Consider the following 19,306-nt stretch of genomic DNA (forward strand, 5'->3'; position numbering starts at 1 on the left):
TTTTATCTCAAAATAACTACGGGAGCGAAGCCCCGGGCAACATCTAGTCTAATATACAGAGATCTGTTATAACCACATTCTGAGCGCCAAGAACATGCTATGTCGAATCTGTTGCCCAAAAAATTATGTGCAATACGGCAATTAGTCTGATATTTACTGTAATTATCTATATGGCTATGAATATAATTTTAATTTCTTATTATAGTGATACAACTATAACTGAATCAGGGTGAATTTTGCATTTTGTGTAAATATGTCATTTGTTTCAATTCAATTTATGAAACACATGTCATATTCGAAATAATTATTCCGATTTTTGTGGTATCAAAACAATTACAATTTTAATTTATTTATGTGAGAAAGTAGTTTTGTATCAGGGTAATTTTTAGCATTTATTTTAATGGATCAACGTTAGTTATTTGTAAATTTTGAAGCTTCTTTAAGTGTGTATAATCCATATTTAGATTTATACGAACAACAACGTTGAAGGATAAAACGTCACTTTCCATTATTATTTTTCAAATTAGCATACGGGTTTATATAATATGGGTTAATCCTGGGTGTAAACTTTTTAACCCTGTATAAACCCATCTCATATCGTGCAAGATATTCAATTAACGAATTATTGATTTTGGAAATGATTCCTTCCTCAAGAAAATTGACGGATCGCAATGACAGCGCGGCCGCAGTCGCAGTCGAAACGATCTGAGAAACACGCTCTTGCACCATATTGATACAAGTTCTTATTTTTAACAATGAATATGTATGTTACCAAAGAATCTTGTGTAGTAAGAATATGTTAATTTAAGTTAGAGGCTCTAATAAAACTAAGTTACCGCATTTTAACTTTAAGTGCAATCTAGTCTAAGACGGGTTATTCATAACAAAGTTAATTAAGTCATTACTTAGCTAAAGTATGTTGTCTCGTTCTGTCAATGTCAACTTTTCTAAAGTGTAGTTACAAAACATATTTTAGTAGTATGCTTTTAACTGTTTTATGAATAGGAATGTAATGTGATTCCATATGTGTGTGTGCGTATATTCCACAGATTGATGAAAGCGTGTAAAATACGAAAAAAAAGTAATTAAAAAGTTATAATTAGAGTATAATAAGTAAATTTTGATATCGCTTATTATAACATAGCGACAACGCTCTAATTTTTAATGCACATGATTGTGAACCTTGTTGGCATTGCTTTATTCTTTAAATTAAATATATTGCAATTCAGCGGTGTCATGTCATGGGAAAATGTATCAATATATCAAATATAAGAAGCAGGTAATGTCAATAAAGTTCAAACTCGCTTGCATGGTGTTGCACTGAGAGTGTGTGACGAGCGATGACCTTGATATTCGATGGATGAATAAAATAGAATATTAGAGCGTAAAATATTAGCGCGTAGAAAGTAATTTTGTATAATGAAAAACGTATGACAAAATTAACCTATATACCCTAAACAAATAGAGTATGTTTACATATGCATTTCTGATATATTGATTTCTTATTATGTGTTCTTTTTGAAAGACCATTATTTAATATTATTATATTTAACAATTGATATAATTTTTTTGCTCAATTCGTTTATGCTACCAAAAAGTGTTGTTTTGCAATAATAAATGAATAATAATAAAAAAAAGCTTTTATTTTTTAAACTATTATAATCACGTAGTTTAAATAAACACAAATGGATAATTCTAATATTAGTGTTATCTTAAAATATTGTTGTGATTGTTATTGGATGTAATTTAAAGGACCGGCCCTCAAACACTCGTTCTTATACGATTGGCCGCATATCATTTCCTATAAAACGATTCCTCCTTCAGTGCGTCTGGTTAATGACCAAAGACAAAAAATACTATAGACGAGGGGCCAGCGTAAACGTCAAATGTTAGTACTCTGTCCTGTTTCTCGTTTCTCTTGTGTGAACGAAATGGAAGATATTACGATGGCTGCTAACGCAGAGTATTTATAAAAAGTGTCTAATAGCCCTGGGACTTTTACAAAATTAAATTAAGTTATTTGCTGTCTTCGCTGGAAATAGAATCATCTTGGGGGTAATCTTCCTCCATGCTGTTCCACTTATGTCTATATTTTTCTTGCGATTTCTTCTCACCAGCCAAGCTCCTTATGTTGGCTGTTATGCAATACGATTGTTTAATTAAAAAAAAGTGTTTGAAATGGTATAGTTACACCTAACACCAAACGAACGAAAGTAATAACTTTGTGATTTGGTTACGTTGAACCTCAAAATTTTAACTGAAACTAATGGTTTATAGAGAGTAAATCCTATATACCAATCCCTAAATCTACATTCTAATTGATAAATTCTTATTTACTTTACTTAGTGTATATAGAGAAGAAATGAAAGGGCGCTGTATGCTTTGGGCTGGCAACACTAGGAAACTCCCATTAACCAATCCAGATCATTCGATTAGGTATTGCAAGGGCAAAAATGATTTTATTAAAAATCCGCCTATTCCATAGACTTCATACTTTCCCCCACAGATAAGAAAGCGTTAGGAAATAATTTACACAACCTCAAATAAAAAAATCATGTAGTAAATAACTTTCACCTTGACACGGGAAATTTAATAAATAATATAGAAGTGTATAAAGCTTGGAAGATTTCTATTTACTTGGGTAGTCGCCATATTGGAATTGTCTATTTTCACCCAAAATGGCGGGCATTTTCCCGCCGAATTTGATGCCATACGGTTTCAATGTGTATAGAAAATAGTCTAAGACATATTTCATTTTCGAGTCCACACCGTCCATGGAAATGGCGAAGTCTGAATAACAATCACGTGGCTGAAAATATAAAACGAATTAGGTTGTTTTTTTTTTTACCTAATAAAGCTTGATGGGCATTTACGCCTGCGTAAGCCAGGTGTAAACGGTTTTGGCTTGGCTCAGCCAGCGTAAATTCATCACGTAGAAGAATATGTGTTCTCACCTTTTCAGGTAAATTACGACAATTCCAAAAATTTCCACTAGTATTTCGTCTGTATACGTTTCCCGACAAGAAAAGATCGCGTTGTAAATAGTCCTGTTCATCCTTTCTTTTTATGCCAATGGATCTAAAGCAATTCACTGAAATTAAAAGTTATTTATTAATTTTAGAAAAATAAATCGATCACTCTAAAAACAGTTGAGTTTCAGTCTATTTCACTACCAGAGAGAGATTCGCTTTTTTTTCTGTGACGTGAACGAGTCGCTATGCGCTCAGCCAATGTTCGCGTACTTACGTGAAATCGTAAGATCTGAGATGGCTGAGATGAGACTGACGGGAAGGCGCGGATTAGTTTCGAGTGGGAGGCGGAGAATTAGTTAATTAAGTAAAAACTTCATCAAAATTGGTCCACTAGTTTTAGAAGTAAATATACATATAAAGAAGTGGCCTTACTCCTTGCAACAATGTCGTTTTTTGAAGTATTACAAGCAGTCGTGTCTAGTGCCGTCTTCAAAAATAATTCGACAGCTTTTTGACTTAGAACGTAAGTTATATTCTGGAAAGAAACACAAAATATACGGTAGGAACAAAGAGAAGACAAAATAGCCGACGATAATAAGTATGTAGCCCGCATTAAGATTTTGAACATATTGAGTTGTGATTTTACAACCGTCCATCTACCGGACGTCATCCCTCCTTGGGAATGCTGAAGACCTGTCAAAGCTATGTGTCCCTTCGTAGGTAGAAACTCCCCTAAGAGAGTGAAAAAAGTTCATAAATATAATTCTGTAGTGTTTGTCAGTAAGAGGTTGTACAAATATTTTTTTATAATGGCATGTAATCGTTACTATTGTTGACAAACCAAATTAAAAAAAAAAAGGTTACCGCTTTTTCCCTAACTGTCAGCATGAAAAAAATCGCGTCGTTTGGATCGTAATCTGCCAGTAAGTACCTCAGATTCTCAATCACCACGTAGCTGTAAAAATAATAAGTTATTACAAAATACCAGAACATGAGAAGAAAAATCATTTTCACATTTGACAATCACAACATCTTGCTCTGTCTTGAGTCAAAATGGCGCAAACGCACACGAGAGCCGCCATTACATTCTAACAATCCATATGATATTTAATAACATTTCAATGTAATATTCTTATTTCTGTGATCCATACTTCCATACTATCCATGCTTCCTTACATATTATTGTAAAACAAAGTCCATTACCGCGTCTGTTTGTCTGTTCGCGATAAACTCAAAAACTACTGCACGGATTTTCGTGCGATTCCTGAGGAAGGTTTTGGGTTATCATTTATTATGTTTGTACCCGAGCGAAGCCGGGACCGGCCTCTAGTATATTATAAATGCGAAAGTCTGTCTGTCTATCTGTCTATTTACGGCTAAACCGCTGTACCGGTTTTGATGAAATTTGGTATGCACGTAGTAAAAGACCCCCGTTCAAACATATGTTGCTTTTTTTCTCAAGTTTGTTTGAAAGTTTGTATGAAAATCATGTCTCTTCCGCTTTCGCAGATAAATACACGCTGGCGAAGCCGCAGGCAAAATGTAGTATATAATAAACAATTGGTTGTGATGAAGACGCCTCGCATTACCTTATTAAAAATAAATCACGACTAATCGGATTTTGTATAACTTCAAATGATTTTGATTCAGCGAACATTCAACTCACCATTCTGAAGACATGGTTAGAAGGAACCAGTCAATAAAACCGACCTTCGAATACATGTACAGTAAATGATGCTGATCTTTCCCGAGTGGTGGTTTCAAAGATATAGTATCCGGCTCTGTATTTAAATTGATTATAATTTAATTACTATTGAAACGGTGATGGTGTAATGGCTAAGACGCCCGCCTGGGAACAGAAAGGTTTTAGGTTCGAATCCTACTCGTACCACGTGAGTTTTTATACCAATCTGACTCATGTATAATAGTTTTCATCGACCACGGCTTGCTTTCGGTGAAGGAAAAGATTGTGAGGAAACCTGCACTCTAGTCCATAATTGATCATCTAGTGTGTGAAATGGAGAAGGCAATGACAAACCACTCTGTTGCCAAGGAAGCCGTAACGTGTTTCAATCCACCCTCAGCCATGACTAATACGACTGATAGAGGAGGATTAACTATATGCGTAACGTGTTCCGCCCTTAGAATAGAACTCGGCACATTCTTGGCTTCACAGGTCGTATTCCTCATGGATGAGGGTCGTGGTCATTACGTGGAATTAAACACACATAACAACTTTCTTGGCATTAGTAATGGAGTGGTTTGCCATTGCCTTCTCCATTTCACACACAAGTTAATAATCAACCAGTGTTCAGGTTTCCTCACGATGTTTTCCTTCACCGGAATCAAGTGGTGGTCGATGAAAACTATTATACATGAGTCAGATTGGTATACAAACTCATGTGGCACGAGTAGGATTCGAACCCTGAGACCTTTCGATCCACAGGCGGGCGTTTTAACCATTACACCACCACCGCTTCATCATCACATTCTTGGTAGTGACCCCTTAAAGCCCAGGGTTGGATAAAAAAAATAAACAACATTTTTGAAGATTCAGCTGTAGTTTCACGGCAAGTTTGCCTGTCGTGTCCTCTTTGGGAATGCTGTTGTTCCCTTTCAGTTGTTAAGTTTATATAACTTAGTCGCGACCTACGACATCCTACACACATCCAGCCTACTGGTAAATCTGGCACTGCTTGCCAAACTACCGTTACCCTACGCTTACTGTTATCCTACTAGGTAATATTAGTTTGAGGATGTATGTGAGATGTGCGTTACTCCAGCTAGAAAGTATCTCCTACAGAAATATGAATAGAAACTATAATTCGTGCCTAATCAGCTATGTATGGGTAGTTTTTTTTTAATGGAAAGAACGAATTTTTGCTGGAGTTGTTCTAGCAAGACAATTTTATACTAATAATCGGAGAGAGAAATATTGTTCATGGTCAGGTAGCTTATGTGTGTGGAAGTATGTGCCGCCAAAATATAATTTGTGCGTGTTCAGGTTATGAAAATACTGAAATTAGTTATTACTTTCTCACCCAAAATTTACTGTACGGGTACAATATAACCTGGGTTGTTCCAGGTAGACATAGTGTACTTTTTATCCTGAAATTTCGACGGGAGCGAAGTCCCGGGGCGCAGCTAGTTTGCTGGGCCTTCATAACCTTACCATTCATAAAAAGAATATGGTTGCACCGCTTCCCCCAAGTGTCGGAAATGGCGATCGCGGGCGGATCCATAGCTACGGTCGCACCGAGGCCCATTACGACGCCACAAAGCAACCTCACTTTCTCGGATATCAACCTCGCCACAGTCTCGTTTTGAAGCTGACTTTGAGTTTGTTCCAACTCAAAGAGGTTTCTGAAAAATTTTCTATAAATAAATAAATCTAAAACAATGTTATTATGTGAAATACTTATCCTAACCTATTATAAAAAGTCCCCATGTCGCGTATGAACGCGATAAACTCAAGAACTACCGGACGGATTTTTGTATGCTTTTCAACTTTAGATATACTATGATCCCTAAGGTAGGTTTAATCAAAATTTAATTGGGGCGCAGTTAGCATAATATTATATGGCCACATCATAGATGCATACAATTTTTATAATTAAAAACAACTTACGTGAATTTTAATGTTGATAAAACAAATACTAATATTGTAGATCGATACATTGTACAGATTTATTCACAAAATCACACTAATTTTTTAATAACGTTCAGAACCTACGAAAAGTTAAGATGCTCATATTATTGGAGGATTTTTGATATTATAGGTCTTTTATATTATAAATGATTATGATTTCAACTTCAAAGTGCTTGCAACCAGTTTTCATAAAATAACAATAGATATTAATTAGAATAAATTTCTATTCACGTTTATTTTGATGTACAACAGTGATTGTTTGAAATAACACGGAATTATGTTTATAAAATATATAGATATATTTCTGTAAGTATATGGTAAATGATTTTGTAGTTTTCTCACGAACTAAGCGTGTTAACCCTTTTATATAGGTAACTATACCCTATAGTAGGTACATAAAAATAAATAATTGTTCGCCGCGAACTTTGACATCGCGAACACAATACCTATTTTTTTTTACAAAATTGTGTTTCAAAAACAAATGCCCCCAAATTAAAATTTGTATTGAAAAATTCGACATACCTTTTAAATTCATCAAAATCAGACCAACGGTTCGATAGTTATCGCGTTACAAACCTACCTACGTATTTTTGCCCCAAGTTGATTTGTAGTCTCGCTCGTTGCGCTCGCTCGGTCAATCAATTATTTTTAATTTATTTAGCCCAGTTGAGATACTGTGAAAGTACCTAGGTATATAAATGACTTTAAGCAAGAAAAATATTTTTGAACTATCTAATAAGGGTGAGTTGCACCGTCAAATTTGATGTTGAATTAATTAGGCGCGCCATTATGTTTAGACAATTCCTGCGAATGTTAAAGTAAACGTCAAAGTTGACGGCGCAATACATCTTAAAGTGGATATATGTATGACTTTAATGAACTTCATAATTAAATAATCTACTTTTTACAGGTTAGATGAAGAACTTGTATAGTACTTAATAGTTATTTAAATGTTTATTAAATGTGTTAAAAATAGGTGTACATGTTTTCCCAATAGATAAAATAAAATAAATTAAATTGTGTTGATGACTTCGTGAACCGTCCGTTCGGCATACTCAAAAAAAAAGTCAATTTTTCTTCTATAACTGCTGCGCGTAAGACCATGCGACCAGCGCCATTTCAGCAAATACCATATTGAATTAAAACATGAGACTTATTATATATTAGGTATGTATTTACTTACGTATATTTTGTAGATGCAGGTAGCTACTTACTTGTTAGAGATGCCAGGGTGCAAGCATCAATCTGATGATGGATTGGGTCCTCCGATTGAGGGACTATACTTCACGGATAGCTTAGCTGAAAACTTGGAATAATTTCAATTATGTACTTATTAATTCTAGTGTTCAATATTTATTGATTTATGTACACAATATATAACAATATAAAACTTACAAATAGGAAACTAAGTACAAAGGTACTACTTACTTTAGTTTTTTTTAGTTTAGTACGCGGTTAAGCAGATGTATCCAATTTTATCAGATGTATAAATTTGTTTTTGACTACTTACACTATTAAGTGACGAATGATAATGTTATAAACAATAAATGTAATCAATCCAATATTTACATACGAATGGCGGAATGGACTGGGCATCTCTTATTGTTTTCAAAACATTATAATGTTAAACATACCCTATGGAAACTTGCATTTGATTGGTGTCTTTCTAAACAGAAACTCGTTATTCATAAACTATTTCTAAACAGATGAAGATAGTAATAACTGAGAAAGAATGGATCTACAATTAGCGATAATAATGATCGTAATATTATTAAGACGCAATGTTAAATGGTAGGTACCTGGTAGAGCCACGCCCCATTGATCCGTTGCGCTTCGTTATGATGAGGTCCGTCGACGGATCAACGCAGAACAAAGTAGATACTGTATGAAGTATCGACGTTCGTCAATAAATGTCAGTGTCAAAACCTATAGAAAACAACAGCTACAACGTGATCGCAACGGAGCACGACTGACCAATGCGGCATGGCTTTTAGATAAATCTGTGACTCATTTGTTATTCTGTTAAGTACCTAAGTGGACGGTATTCCTTTAGGATATACCGTACTTTCAAGTTACAGTCTGTCCAGAAACTAAAGAAAACGGATTTTTGACGAACTACATTTTAATGACATTGTAATACCGAATACAATTGTTATGATTGGTTGATACACACATACTCCCTTATTAATAAAAGCGTTATTCTCTGATTAGCCTCGGAATAGTTATTCTTTGTATTGGTCTCGTTCTTTCAATGTCAAATGCTGTAAAGAGAGAGAGGGACAAAACAAAGATATACTACTCCAAGCCTAATCAGAGAATTAAATGTTTATTAATAAGGCGGTCAGAGTTGCCAGCTGCCAGTTTCTTCAGTTTCTGGACAGACTATTACCGATATGTACCTATATTAATCTTTAATTTTTACAATCGTATTTCAGTGTATTCAAGAGACTGGAAATAGAAGCATCTGCATTAAAAAATGATTATATAAATACTACAATGCAAGATAACGATCAAGGAAAAGTGTTTGTCCTCATTCCTGTCATTGACCAAGAAGAAAAAGCACCAATCACGGATGACGATGATGATGTGGAAGAATTAGCGCATGCTGAAGATGACACATCTATCGCGGACGCTTTGAGGGAGCGAGTCAAGGTTCTCTGTTTGGTCATGACCAGTCCTGACCACGACGTAAAAGCCATACACGTAAAACAAACGTGGGGGAAAAGGTGTAATAAACTAATTTTCTTTAGCACCCAAGGGGGTAAGAATAGTGTTGTTGCTTTTTTGGTGAACTTAGCTACGACCACCTCCGTGGCCTAATGGTCATCGTGCCGGACGGCTACACTGGAGGTCCCGGGTTCGATTCCCGGTCAGGTCAATATGGATGTTTATCTATATATGTATATGTTATAGAATTATCGTTGAGTTAGTATCTCATAACACAAGTATATTATGTATGCTTAGATTTTTCAAACTACGCAACGGATTTTGATGCGGGTTTTTTTAATAGATAGTATGACACCTAAGGAAGTTTCGGTGTATATTATTGTTTTACCCAAGCGAAACCAGGACGGGCGGCTAGTAAAACAGATATGTAATATAAATAATGTTAAAAGAGCTAAGTACGTATCTATCCTAAAAAAATATTTTCATACATTGGAATACGAAATTGACCAAAGACTCGAGCAAAATTCATTGGAACACGAAATAAACGCGAGCGAAGCCTCGGCCAAAAACTGGTTAATGATAAAATAAATTATTCAGACGCGGAACTACCAGCGATAAAGGTAGAAGATTCGGCACAAAATTCGTGGAAAATGATGAAGGAAGCTCACCGGTACATCTATCAAAACCATTTGTTCGACGCTGATTGGTTTCTCCAAGCGGATGACCTTACGTAAGTCGACATTGTCCACTTGATTTTGTATATAGGTAAGTAGTTTATTTCATTATTTTCAAAGTTGTAGTCAGCATTTAAAGGCAGGTCCGCTGCGCCATGTTTTGAACAGAACATTGTTCAAAAACATAATTTAATCGTTGTAATTTATGTTTTTGAACAAATGTTCTGTTGAAAACATGGCACAGCGACCTACTTTCAACAAAAATGCAAAATACATGTAGTTCAGGAATTAACTAAATAATATTAGAAAGGTCAAATTGGTTTGGTCATAGGGACCTAGTTAATAAATGATCTAATAATTATATAGGTAGACATGGGATTGTCAACAATCCGATAGGTTAAAGTATAATATTAATTTAAATTGATTTCGTGTGCCCTACGGCGAGACAGTATTGAGTATGTGGCGAAGACATCTACCACGCCACATGCACAACGGCGCAGATGTAAAAAGCCGACCAAACGCAACGAATAACACGACACAAGTGATCCAGGACACTACGGACAGATGGCACGACGGTCGACTCACTATGGACAGCTAACAAGCCTAGACCGCGCAGACAGTGCGATTTCGATTGGAAGCATAAATACAACGTCCGATATGTCACTGTAGCGGGAGCCATGCGGTTTCCCAGGCGCAACATCTACAACATCTAGCCTGGCGGGAAGATCTTCCCTTTGTGGTGGTCAAGCATAATCACCTGGCTCCCGCTACAAGTATATCTTTTCACAATAATCCTACATTTACAAAAATAAGTAAATCCACTTGTCGCGTCTATTTGTCTGTAAGAACGCGAACACTACACGTACAGATTTTTGTACAGTTTTCACCGATAGCTAGTGTTATGGTGGATGTTGTGTATTTGTAAAGCCGGGTCCGTTGCGCCATGTTTTGAACATAACATTTGTTCAAAAACATAAATTACAACGATAAAATTATGTTTTTGAACAATGTTCTGTTCAAAACATGACGCAGCGGACCCGCTTTTAGTAAGTACTTGAGTAAAGTAGTGAATGTGTGCAGGTAAAGGTCTGCGATATTTAGACAGATTAATACGAGAGCATTAATGGGTGGAGAAGATCGAGTGAATATAGTCTGGGGGATAGTCAAGTTTAGTCAATACAATTTGGTCATATTGTATTATGTTGAGTTTCTGTTCCAGTTACGTCATTTTGGAAAATCTCAGATATATGCTAATGAACCATAACACAACAGAACCTATATATTTTGGATCTAGTGTCAAGGGTCCGGCTTTTTATATGAAACAGGTATGCACAGAATGAAAATGACACCTACTTTAGACAGGGAACTAATATTAGAAATTACAAACAGCCAATTTATGGAAAAACAGAAGTTTACTTACTTACTATCAATTTTTAAATTTTTCCTGAAGGTCGAGTTGCTTTCTAGGTCACTCTTTCTGCATTCACAAAAAATCAGTGGAAGTCCTGGGTTCGATACTGCTCAGGTCAAGATGGAAATTAATATCTTTCAGATTTATTTGGATTCTATATTATCCTATCTACTAATATTATAAAGGATATACCTACCTATTTGTGTAAGTTACATACTCACACACATAGGTAGGTACATCCTTTATATAGGCGAATAGTATATAGACGAATTGTTATAATCGGTACACGGGTAGAATATAACCTGGATTAACACATAGGGTACTTTTTATCCCGAAATTCCCACGGGAAAGAAGCCCCGGGGCGCAGGTAGTATGTTATAAAATGTAGTGTCCCCTTGGGGCTAACTAAACTGCGTCTACATACCCTACGTATTTAGTCTTGAAAGTTCTATTTAGCTATAACTTTGGACACTGTCGGTCCTATTATTCAATGAATAAATAATAATCATCATCAAATGTCCAATATTACAGGTGTTCCGAAGCAGCCGCGCGGGCATTGTATTGAGCAGAGAAGCCCTGACCCGTCTCATTGTGGAGACCGTGCAGGGACGCAAGCGGTGCTACGCTGACCCGATGTCGGTCGACGACGAACAAATGGGTTCGTATGTAATACCAGCTCCACAATGTCGCGCTGTACATTGCGTAATTTGTTTAAGAGCTTTTATTAATCGCAATGAAAAACCAACAATGTATACATTACGTTCAGAGAACAGTAACATATTAGAGTGAATTTCACGATTTTTTGAACACAGCGTTTCATTAGTGTCGCACATTTTTTTGAAATAAAGAATATATTTTTTTAATTAAACATTTATAAAATTAACATTGTACCATTACTTTACTTATTTATAAATATGTATAACCGTCCACCGTCGGATAAAAGCTTATGTTACTCCTGAAGGTTTCGTCTATCTCTGTGCAAAATTTCATCAATCAAAATCAACCCAGCAGTTGTTGAGTTTATTAATTCCAAACAAAAATACAAATATTTTCTCTTTAATATTAATATAATATTAACCCCCATAAATAGACGTTTGAATTGATCACAGTTCACAATGACCATTTCAGCTCGATGTTTAAGCCTGATCGGCGTGAAGGCTGTGGACACAAGGGACCCGTACCAACGAGGAAGACTCTTCCCGGACAACCCACACAACCTTCTCATCCCAAAGATTGACCACGACTGGTACTGGACTAATATCCATAGAGGCAAAACGGTGGGTGCCGAATCTCTACCACTGTCACACTTTCTGACGTGACTCATGTCAGATAGTGTGACCAGTTCTTTCCAGTTTTTTCCAAAAAAGTCCGGCGCAAACCCATCTGCCAGTTGGGTTTCACTTTTTGGGAAGAAACTGGGAGTCAACCCATCTATAGTCATGACGGATGATAACTATAAGCCTTACCCTATATCATCCTTTCCCGGTAATTATATAAATATAATTCATGATGTTTTGTTAATTACCTCCACTTCCGCCATTTTGTAGTCAATTATATAAGTTCAATCAATAGCGTGCCAAGTTATCTTGCGTATCTTGCATTATCTTGAACGCCTCTCCATGGATCTCTATGAGGCGGTAATAACGACGATTTTGCAATGAATTTGGATAGGTTGATGTGCTGTGTATGAACCTTGCACTGTGCACCCTGTAAACGGATCTTTTAAATCAAGTTTGCCTACCATATAAGACTCGTCGGCGCCGTTAGGATTCATAGTTAACGGATACGACAGGGAGGATATGAATGCATGAATGAGTGAATGCATGAATGAGTGAATGCATGAATGAGTGAATGCATGAATGAGTGAATGCATCAATGAGTGAATGAATTAATGAACCTTGAAAATATTACAATCTTTACTACGCATTCGAGTAAAGATATCCCTTCAATATTCCCTTTTGCAGGGCCGCGGCTGTTGCTCAGAACAAGCGGTAACCTTCCATTACGTGCCTTCAAGCTTGATGTATGTACTGGAGTATTTCATCTACCACCTTAGACCCTTCGGCATCAGTTACAACTACGACACACATTATAATTTTAGAAAATATAACACTAAACAAAAAAAATCTTATAATAAACAAACAATATAAAGGCATGTTCATTTAATTAACACCTGTGTCATGTTTTTTGTACCTACACCTAATACTAACAAATCCTAACTAATATTATAAATGCGAAAGTATATGTTTGTGTGTTTGTTTCTGTCTCGTCTCAACGTATAGTCAAAATTAGGAACTATTGTATTGTTATAAAAATTAGGTGTAAAAACTGATTTGAACGGTTTCTATTCTTATTTTATTATAGAAGAATGAACTGTCCTTTAAAGGTCTCGACACTAGAAAAAGTTGAATTATTATTAAACTTTTTTCTCATATCGAGACCAAAAATATATTTATATGTTCTATCAAAAAAAAATTCATGGGCCACATTTAGTTCCGATTTCGAGTGTTTAATTAAATTTACAGAAAATTAACAGCCTTTAATAATTACTTTTACGCGGTTTACGATCCTAACATGTTGCTATCAGATATTTTCCTCAAGAACAGTATTTTGAAATTGTTTAAAATATGGCTTGCGGGGTACACGGTCGGTGTACTACTGGCAGTCTCTCTCTTCAAACTGCAACAGGCAAGATTTTTCCGGTGAGTTGTTGTCATATTTCTTTTATCTATGGTTGTTATCCTATTAATATTATAAATGCGAAAGTTTGTAAGGATGTATATGTGTGTGTGTGAATGATTGTTCTCTTTCATGTAAAATCTACTGGACGTGTTATGAAATTTGGTACACGTCTTTATGGTTTGTCTAGGTTTCATTATTTTAGTTTTTTCATATAGCCTGGCAATGACCTCCCGTTTTAGGTATTCGGCCGTATGTTACCTGCTAACTATCCTGACACTTTCCTAGATATTTTCATATATGTACTAAACTTAATTTTATTCAGATGCAGAAGAGAATACCTATAAGATTTTTTCTTTTTCAGACAAGAGACAAAACAGCGATTTTTGCCTCAGGAGCTGTTCAAGCATTACGTGAGAATAGTTTTTTGTTCTTACTATTACCCCCACCACCAATTGAAAGTAATAAAAAAGTAATTTCAAATAAATAAATCACTTAACCTCTTTTCACACCACTGCACATTTCTATTCTGGTTTCTTTGATCATTCAATGATAATTCAAATTTCAATTTTGATAGATATCTTTCCCTCGCTCATAAGAGAACAAATAGTGTTTACTCCCACATAAAAAATACACGTGTAAAATATATCTATTATATACAAGGCATCAGATCAAAATTTAGTCCGCTTGCTTAATATCTCAACACTAATTCATTCGTTTTTCTTTCCATATACCTATTTGGTATCCTCCAGCACCACAACTCAAATGCTAACAATCAGCCAGTGCCTTTTTCCCTTGGTTCCTTTTTGATGTTTCTTCATGTTATAATTAAAACTCCTTACGTAATACTTGAATGGCCCCTTAGTCCAGGAATGTAGGTAAGTACAATGTACTAGATATAACTAAAACGTTTGTGCAGCAAAAAAATTATGCATTTACTGTGCGTTTCTCTATGCAACGTCCGGCATACGAACTTTTATACGTTCATAGATATAAAGAGTAGAAATTAGCGAATGAGTATCTTGTGTACCTTTGGCTAAGGAAGAGGAATTTTCTATTCATTCTATGTAAGAAAGGGAAGTTAATGTACTTATCTACAGTTTTAATTGAAAGAACAAACGAGAAGGCTTGTTTGTGTTTTTTTGTCAGCGACTCATAGCCCTCATACACTAACAAATTTTTGTTTTTTTTTTTTTAGTAGGTAAGCTCTGTAAGATAGTTCTTGACTATATTTGATGAACATAACGTTCAGTCATTTTAAAATACCCATCTCTTAATTAGTTAAATAGTTTGCATTTAAGATTTTTTTTCGAATATTTTAGAAGATTTGAGTGAAGACTCTCAATTGTACTGGAAACTTGACCATTGGATCCCTCTGCCTTACCAAAATGGCGAAGACGAAAGTTACGAGGATAACTGGCCCCAATCACTTCCCATTTTTGGTAAGTATAGGTACACTTACCATCAGCTGATTAACGATTGGGCTTATTAGGTTGCAGTCTTGATCTAATATCTTTGAATGTGATGTTAATATTTCAAGTAGACTTACTTTGCTTATCGTATAATCCACGCAGTGCAGCGGGGAAGTGCTACTAGCATTCTGGGCACATTGCCTCGATATGGCGCGTTCGAGAAAATCATTCAGAGTCATTCATTCAATCATTCAAATGTATTGTACCTTGTTACAATTAATTTGGGTTCAATAAAGAATTTTTGCTCAATACCTTTACAACTTACAAAAATTATAAGTTTGCAAAAGCAATTATTTAGTGCGGATTCGCAAATAGCTCTCAGTGCCCGTGTAAAAATCTGATGCAATATTCACCTTCTCGACAGCCCCTCCCGAGAATTTCTCAATAGTCCAATTATTTAAGTCGACACGAAGAAGAAATAGACAGAGACAAAACACATAAGTTAACTAAATGCTACGAAACAAACCTATAACGGGCAAGTCCACACCGCACGCGTAATCAGCACAGGCAAAATTGTATGGAATTTTTAACTCGCGTCAACACGCTTTACAATTCCATACAACCATAAGTCTGTCCTTTTTATTAATCTCCTAGCACATCGACATGAAGACGAAGACAGAAGAGTGGCCAAAGCTATAGCAGGAAAGGTTCGCGTGTTCTGTATTGTCATGATTACGACTGACAATTATCGATACAAGCGGCGAGTTCAACTCATCAAAGAAACTTGGGGGAAAAGATGTGACAAACTCATTTTTATGAGGACTGAGGCTGGTAAGGGACATGATTATACATTACGTGATTTGTAATTATTGCATTTTAACACTCTTACCTCCGCTACTAGTAATAATAACCTATGTATGTTGTGAAAAAAATGAAAATTATACCTACATAGCAAACGTATAACCTTCCAAAGTCGCATAAGGTACATAGAGACTAACATCTTTTGTTCTACGACTTATGTCTAAAAATAAATATTCCTTTTTTAGTTTTAAGTCGTTTCTATAAAACATTAACTCTATGTTCGATTCCGTTTCGTATCATGTTGCTTGGCTATTACATACAGTTAAGAGATGTACCTACGTAGAATCGCAAATTAGGTTATATAAAAAACTACGAATCACGAAAAGTCGTAGAACAAAAGTTGCTTGTTTTGATGTACCCAAGTAGTATTTAGGTTTTGCGTTTGATACCTGTAGTCCTGTATATTGGTGTCTTGGTGTTTCGTGCAACAATATCAAACTCTAATACAAATATCTCCTTTAGCCATAAAGGAGAATGATCTTTGGAACAGAGATATAGAGGCGTTCCAGGACATCTACAAAAAACACAGCGAAGAAGCGGACTGGTTCGTACGAGCTGATGATGTTACGTAAGGAGACATTTTTAAACTTTATTACCTTGACGATTATCCTTGACGACGTCAAGCTAGCATTTGTTAGGTTTGTCCCTTCTGCCAGGGCTGGACATTTTTTTTCTCTACGTAATTTGCCGGTCCACCCAAGACGTGGCCGTACCAGCAAAGACCGGGAAGTTGCGTTGAAATGTTCTCTCACATTTGCCTGCGTTAGCTTGTCGTCTGTGTTTATATTTTTAAAATGGTCTTCGCCCTTCTGGCTTGATAGGGATCAACACTGTTTGAATGAGTTTCTTTCGGTATTTCTTCTCGGTCGTTCCGAAATGCTAGTAATTTGTAGCTTTGGTAAATATAATTTAATTTAGAATATGACGTGAAAAAGTGCCTGTGAAGGCCGAATTTCTGAATAAATGATTTGATGTTGTCCTTTTTGTTTATTTAATTTTATAACAAAAACATTTAAAAGGCGGACATTTTTCGCGAATGTTTTTTCTACCAGTCAACCAAAGTCAGTTTGTCTTAATTAACCAGCCTCATATTCATTTCAGGTACTTAATTATAGAAAATCTCAAATATATGTTAAAGGACTATTCTAGTTCTGAAGCAGTTTATTTCAGCTGCATGCCTGACGATAATCCAGAAAAGGTATTTTTTTTTCTTTAAAAGGCTCTAATTAAGAGAGATAACTCAGTCTATTGCTCTTCTTCAAACGCTATTTTTTACCCACGTTTTTGCACTTTCAGTTGCCATATTTTCGCGCTGGGTACATATTTAGCAGAGAGACGATGAAAACTTTTGTCAACAAAGCACACATTTGTAACGTACCAAAATCGGAAAATATTTTAATCGGTAAGGATTATTGCATTTCTTAATAGTAATCTATGACCATTCGTATCCGCTATGCAACGTATACTATCTCACCCACTCCGAGATGTATTAAACTGAAACAGCACAACAAATATCATACTTGTATTAACCAAGTGAGAATGAGCAAATATAAGGCGTAAAGAGGCCAACTCTCGTTTGAAGTCTATAAAACACAAAATTTTTATTTTATTACAATCTGTCAAGAAAGTCATGAAAATAATTAAGGGCGCTGTCTCCTGTTGGCTGCCAAAACTGTGCGTTTATCAACCAATCTTGAGCATTCTATTGAGTATTAACACTAGAATAAAATATAGTTCGTTTAAAATCAGTTTTCTTCACTTCCTTGACAGACTGTACGTATTTTTTGATAATTCTTCAGGAGAAAATCTGGACTTCTAGTAGAATTATAGATAAAGCGAGGTTTTTATTTTTTTAGAACGATGTCTCCGTACTTTAAACATAAAAATGCTGGATTCTCGGGACTTCAAGGGCCGCGGGCGTATATTCCCGTACAGTCCACCATATTTGGGTTTTGTACATACGATTTTATTTTTAATTTTGTGTTCATGAATTGTATCTGGAACGGTTAAAGGTAATTTTGAATATATCCGCAAAGAGTTATTGTTTTTAAACAAGTTTTCATGACGTAATAAATATTTTGTTCATTCGTTTTCGATATTTCTTGCCACGATGCAGCGGTCAAACTTACTTTAGCCGGGTAATCTTAACTTCATCTCTAACATATATCGGTCGCAGGTTACACCTAGGTGCAGACAATTTATCTTAAAATATATACAAACTTTCGCTTTTATATTATTAATGAGATTAATTTATTATATAATAGATATGGAATTAGTTGTTGTAACTTTGGCTACCTCAATCTGTATGCTTTTTCCTTATATATTAATTTATATATTTTTCTTTTCATTAGTCATCCGGAGCCGCAGACTACGCAATATCATTCCACAACGTAACGAGCACTTATTTATACTTGATGGAGTTCCTCGTGTACCACTTGAGACCTTTTGGCATTGTCCACAACTATGAAATACCTGATGGGGATAAATAATTTTTTTTGGCAGAAAGAAAAAAAATGACACAAAAATAACACATGTTAAACATATAGTTTGCACCAAAATGGATTTTGTTCAGCATTGTGTCTTGGCATGAAAAGGAACGCTGGTCACCTGCCAATACCTAAATACAAAATAAAAGTTTAAATGTTTCCAAATCATCGATCGGAGACTGATGTTTATTATTTACAATAAAAAATAAATCCCAATCCAATGTTGACATATAGTATAAACTATGAAATAACAAATAAAAATTTTGATTTCCCATAAGTCTACTAGAAAACTGAGGACTAGATTTACTAAATATTTTGTCATGTTGACTCAAAATTCATCACAACCCTGCATATTTACTTTATTTTTATATTGATATTTAACTTGATCGAGAAGATATCTAGTCAAGGCGTCAAAAGATGAGTGATTGCGCAAATTTAAATATCTTCCTAGGCAGTAATCATTCCGAATGCCATAGTTTGGAGCTTTGAGAAAGG

General features: G+C 35.3%; 3 protein-coding genes across 8 annotated transcripts; 2 read left to right on the top strand and 1 right to left on the bottom strand.

Moving 5' to 3' along the window:
* Positions 1 to 1,622: 1,622 nt before the first annotated feature.
* On the bottom strand, positions 1,623 to 8,169 carry LOC128674596 (glycoprotein-N-acetylgalactosamine 3-beta-galactosyltransferase 1-B-like). Of its 2 annotated transcripts, XM_053753272.2 has the most exons (9): positions 8,050 to 8,169; positions 7,836 to 7,927; positions 6,145 to 6,335; positions 4,639 to 4,753; positions 3,837 to 3,927; positions 3,405 to 3,507; positions 2,955 to 3,091; positions 2,638 to 2,809; positions 1,623 to 2,135 (listed from the first exon to the last, which is right to left on the bottom strand). In XM_053753272.2, the coding sequence occupies exons 3-9, from the start codon at positions 6,236 to 6,238 to the stop codon at positions 2,017 to 2,019; spliced, it is 831 nt and encodes a 276-aa protein (XP_053609247.1). In that variant the 5' UTR covers positions 6,239 to 6,335; positions 7,836 to 7,927; positions 8,050 to 8,169; the 3' UTR covers positions 1,623 to 2,016. The 2 variants fall into 2 exon arrangements, with proteins under 2 accessions (XP_053609247.1, XP_053609246.1); XM_053753271.2 differs by lacking the exons at positions 7,836 to 7,927; positions 8,050 to 8,169 and adding an exon at positions 6,601 to 6,835.
* Positions 8,170 to 8,240: 71 nt separating this feature from the next.
* Positions 8,241 to 13,619, top strand: LOC128674594 (glycoprotein-N-acetylgalactosamine 3-beta-galactosyltransferase 1-like). The gene is made up of 7 exons (XM_053753267.2): positions 8,241 to 8,412; positions 9,057 to 9,382; positions 9,886 to 10,018; positions 11,182 to 11,287; positions 11,905 to 12,031; positions 12,502 to 12,650; positions 13,338 to 13,619. Exons 1-7 carry the CDS (start codon positions 8,354 to 8,356, stop codon positions 13,521 to 13,523), a joined length of 1,086 nt encoding a protein of 361 aa, XP_053609242.1. The 5' UTR covers positions 8,241 to 8,353; the 3' UTR covers positions 13,524 to 13,619.
* A 284-nt stretch (positions 13,620 to 13,903) lies between these two features.
* On the top strand, positions 13,904 to 19,101 carry LOC128674600 (glycoprotein-N-acetylgalactosamine 3-beta-galactosyltransferase 1-like). Of its 5 annotated transcripts, none has more exons than XM_053753275.2 (10): positions 13,905 to 14,075; positions 14,417 to 14,465; positions 14,918 to 14,930; positions 15,375 to 15,494; positions 16,119 to 16,295; positions 16,788 to 16,893; positions 17,427 to 17,523; positions 17,622 to 17,727; positions 18,182 to 18,279; positions 18,677 to 19,101. In XM_053753275.2, exons 1-10 carry the CDS (start codon positions 13,948 to 13,950, stop codon positions 18,812 to 18,814), a joined length of 1,032 nt encoding a protein of 343 aa, XP_053609250.1. In that variant the 5' UTR covers positions 13,905 to 13,947; the 3' UTR covers positions 18,815 to 19,101. The 5 variants fall into 5 exon arrangements, with proteins under 5 accessions (XP_053609254.1, XP_053609250.1, XP_053609251.1 ...); XM_053753276.2 differs by having other exon boundaries at positions 18,182 to 18,274; XM_053753278.2 differs by having other exon boundaries at positions 18,182 to 18,337; positions 18,677 to 18,807.
* Positions 19,102 to 19,306: the final 205 nt, after the last annotated feature.

The sequence above is a fragment of the Plodia interpunctella genome, chromosome 13 (genome assembly GCF_027563975.2).
Source record: "Plodia interpunctella isolate USDA-ARS_2022_Savannah chromosome 13, ilPloInte3.2, whole genome shotgun sequence".
Lineage (NCBI taxonomy): Eukaryota > Metazoa > Arthropoda > Insecta > Lepidoptera > Pyralidae > Plodia > Plodia interpunctella.